Raw genomic sequence first — 4378 nt, 5'->3', positions numbered from 1 at the left:
ACTGGTATGATAGACAAGTACGAAGGCGGTAAAATATATGAAATTCCACACGGTGGAACAATTATAGAGCAGCCATTTTCTATTGGGGGTATATTATTCTTGTCTAAACTAATTAAGCTCCCCTTTCAACTTTAGATATCAAGTTGCCATTAAAATATATATGCTATACGGGATACTTACCTCGGGCCTTTCTAGGTCAGTAATGTATCATTGTGGACCTACCTAAACTCTATTGGTAATCTAGTGGTAATCTTGGAGTTGGATTTGACTTGTCTTGTTAATTGGTTTTATTTGAATGAGCTGCAAATACATGTGGAGTACTTATTCACGAGTTCATAAATAGCAGGGTTTAGTATCGTGTCCTGATAGTAGGAAAGGATGGTCGACTATACACATGTTGATATTAACATGGTTTTGTAATGTGTATAACTGTTTCGAAGTTCCGTTGGTAATATGACTGATAGTGGATCACTTTCTTACATGTTAAATAGTGGAGATGACTTTTTTCTTGAAGCATTTTGTCAAGATGGAAAGATTTACTTCACCATTTCACTTAGTTAGACGTTTTGGATACTTTGATATCTCCAGCTATTCATCCGTTTTCTTTACTTGTTTTGAATGTTAAGGTTTTGGACATTGTATGAATTATGTTGTAAACGTAATTTTATTGCCAACTTAGTAGATACTGATAACAATTGATATGTTGAATTTTTTTATGTTTTAATTTGAATGTTCCTATTTAGATATAAGATGTTGCTTGGAATTACCATCTATTTGAATGAATTCAAAAGGATATCAATAATAATTTTAAAAAGCTACAAGAGTATAAACATGACAAGGAAAAAAAGCTATTAATCTGTATCGTAGCTATGCTAAATAGTTGTAAGAGGTTGAAAATAACTTGTCTTAAACGCTATAATACCTCAATTCTATAGCGCTTTCCATAACTCTCTTAGAACGTTATGTTTTCTTAGGACTTTTAATAGCGTCCGATATCCTAGCGCTCCACAAAACGCTATTGCTAGTGACTAATAGCGTTTTTAGTCAGCTACTAATGTTGATATTTCTTGTAGTGATAATTCTCCAAAACCACAGGAAAAAAAAATGAACGGAATAAACATGCAAAATCAAACAAAGGGAAAAAAAGATATAAGCTGAAACGAAGAATGAGACCAACATCAAACATAACTACATCAGCAAACACATAAATAAATACATAATAGAGCAAAATCACAATAGAAAATTAAACCAATGCTATAAAAACAACAAAGAAAATATAAACGACAACAGAAAAAAAATATCAAAGAATCAAAAAGGGGTAAGAATCTAACAACAACAAAATTATCAGATACATTAAACCATAAAGATCAAGAAATAAAAAGGAGCAGAAAAACCTAACCGATAATCGCAAATGAAAACAACCAAAGCTGAGGAACATAGAGATCCGCCGACAGAATGGAAGAATCATGCACCAACACATTAATGTGTTCCAAAGAATTTATAGAAAACAGTAACAAAATAAAGCACGAGACAAAAAGGAACTAAAAATACTGAAAAAAACACAGGGAAAAATAAGCGATGAAGAAAAACCCAAAGCAAAATAATGAACGAAACCAATGGAGAAGCAAGCAAGAAAAATCGAACAATCCTGCAGCAAGAACACCAGAAAAAAAAAACCCAACGTAGATCACAAATTCACTGAAAAAACACAGGGAAAAATAAACGATGAACAAAAACCTAGAGCAAAACAATGAACGAAACCAATGGAGAAGCAAGCAAGAAGAATCGGACAACAAGATTGAAGCCATAAGAGAACAGATGCAAGATTTCAGCCAAAACCAAGCAAAAGAAACGAATCAAAGGAAGAGAAGAAAGAAAAAAAAGAAAAGACAAAGCGACTGAGAAAAGTAGAAATTCTTAGAAGGGGAAAACATAGAGCTCCACACGCGAAATGACCAAAAATCACACACCAATGGCAAAGCAAACGACAACATAACCTAAAGACTAAATTGTCCCCGCGCAAGACGAAGGAGGGAGCAGTAAATTGAGAGCAAAATGACCATTTCGCTGTAGAAAGAACAATAAAATGGGTATGCGTAAATAGTACCCCGAGTCTCCTTTAGTATATTTATAAAATGAAGTTTGGGAGAGAGAAGATGATATTCAGAGAGAGGAGAGAAGGTGAAGGCAACGAAATAAATGTAGAGAGAGAGTTCATAAGGGTTTTTTTTTTTTTTTCCCCCTGCTAACCGGTTACCAACAAGTAAGCGGTCGTTTTCGTCTTATTTATAGCGTGGAAATATAAATTATAGGAAGAAAGTTGAATGGTTGGATGAGAAGTGAATAGGATAAGATGCCTCTCTACTAATAAGGAGAAAGTACACGACCCTGTGGAAGATAACTAAGCAAAAAATTCTAGCAAAAAACAAAAAAAAAAGACACTACTTAGCAAAAGGACAAATATCAACCACTAAAAAAAGAGCCTAAAAGGACACCAAAAGTCTGTTTTTCATTAAGAAATCGTCTTTAATCCAATCACTTTTTCATTAAGAAATGGTCTTCAATCCAATCACATCACTCACAAAAGCCTTAAGATTGGTATCAGAAGATCCACCATCCTTGGAAGCTTCCCAAGCCAAATCCCTCCATTTCTGGGCATTTCTTCTCATTTCCTCTCCGCCCATTACAGATTCCAAACACCTCTTTATTTCTTGACCCTCAACAATTCCCTCCTCATTGGCCTTCACTTTTACCCCAGTTTTCCAAAAATCCTCTATCAACTTGGCGTTGGTTAATTGGTCAACTGATTGTGGGAAAGCCACAACAGGGACTCCACAAACCAAGCTCTCCAAAGTAGAATTCCACCCACAATGCGTCACAAAACACCCCAAAGCATTGTTAGACAAAACCTCAACTTGACAACACCATGGAACTATCTTCCCAACCTTCTCTAATTCTTCTTTAAAACTCACTTTCTCTTCTTCTTCTCCTCCTCCTCTTTCATCTTTGTTTTTGTTGTCGTTTTCTCTAATGACCCACAAGAAAGGACGGCCAAAATCCAACAACCCCTTTGCGATTTCCTCCATTTGGGGCTTTGTTAACACCGCGATGCTACCAAACGACACGTAAATCACTGACCCTTTTGGCTTAGAGTTCAACCATTTACTAATCTTGTAATTTTTATCATCTGAATTTCGAAGCTCAACCGGATTGATCGACGGTCCGATTCCAATCAAATTCAACTTATAATTATCACAAAGTGCTCTCAGTGCCTCCGGCTCTAACGCATCAAACGTGTTGACCAAAATCTTTGGTTGACTTTCTTGGCCAATCACGTCAAACTGTTCTTGAAACAATTGGACGAGAGAACCCAACTTTGAATCTGAAGCGTCCAAGAACGAGGGAAGATCACGAACAGCAAAATCGAGTGGAAGCCCTGGAAATCCTAAAGAACATGAAATATCATTTACCATTTTGTCCCTGATGAGATCACCATAGCCATGGAAGTAATAGTAGCAGAGATCAAACACAGTCGCCGTCTGGACACAGAAAAGCGCCACCGGGATCCCGAGCTTCGCTGCCACGTCAGCAACCCAGGGCATAATGAACGTGTAGATCATGCAGGTGTACGGACGGCCTTCGTTCTTACTCGAATCGACGAGATCTATGAGAGCTTGGGAGCCGCGGCTGCGGAGCTCCAAACTGTAGACGGTGAAATCTATGGCCTTAGGGCCAAAACCGTCGTCGTATCCATCGGAGAACTGCGTGAAGGACATGCCGTTCGGTGGGGTGAAATTATTGTCGTTGTTGTCGTCCGTTCCGCCACCTTTGGTGATCATGCGGCGGTGGGCGCGGACGGTGGTGACGAAGGTGACTTCGCAGCCGATGAGAACTAGACGCCTGGCAAGTTGTAGGGCCGGGTTAACGTGGCCATGCGCCGGGAAAACGACGAGTAGGAAGCGGGGCTTTGCCATTGGCGTCAGCGGCGCGTGGAGGAGCGTGGTGGAGTGGTGCTTTCGGCGGCGTTGTATAGTAACTGGTTTGAATATTTTAGAAAAACTTTGGTTGGATTACTACTTTAAGTAGTGGATACGTCTTTTAAAAGTCAAAGTATTGATTTCATTTATCGTGGGACGTGGCGAGGATTAAGATAAGAAAAGGACTGTAGAGAAAATAAATGACGTTCGCAGTGACGAATATTGGTTTTGATGGTTGGCTAGAGGGCCTAGGATAGAGATTTAGTAGGTGTTTGGTTTTATAATTATGATTCAGAATTATTTTTAATTTATGTGTGTTTTTTTGAGAGAAAATACTGTAGTTAACTGTGATTCGAAACATAACACGAATCTTCATTGTTTTTATGTATTATGGTATAATG

The 4378-nt window shown here is 38.2% G+C and overlaps 1 protein-coding gene across 1 annotated transcript; it reads right to left on the bottom strand.

The window, feature by feature from the left end:
- Window positions 1-2202: 2202 nt before the first annotated feature.
- Window positions 2203-4158, bottom strand: LOC21384292 (crocetin glucosyltransferase, chloroplastic). Its single transcript, XM_010097764.2, has one exon. It carries the CDS (start codon window positions 3972-3974, stop codon window positions 2547-2549), a length of 1428 nt encoding a protein of 475 aa, XP_010096066.1. The 5' UTR covers window positions 3975-4158; the 3' UTR covers window positions 2203-2546.
- Between the last annotated feature and the right edge of the window lie 220 nt (window positions 4159-4378).

Source organism: Morus notabilis, unplaced genomic scaffold (assembly GCF_000414095.1).
Source record: "Morus notabilis unplaced genomic scaffold, ASM41409v2 Scaffold5076, whole genome shotgun sequence".
NCBI lineage: Eukaryota > Viridiplantae > Streptophyta > Magnoliopsida > Rosales > Moraceae > Morus > Morus notabilis.
Note: the sequence above shows the minus strand (reverse complement) of the source record. Positions and strands in the feature narration are given on the sequence as shown.

Coding starts and splice junctions, on each gene's coding strand:
- LOC21384292 (XM_010097764.2), bottom strand. CDS start 3,974: ATGGCAAAGCCCCGCTTCCTACTCGTCGTTTTCCCGGCGCATGGCCAC.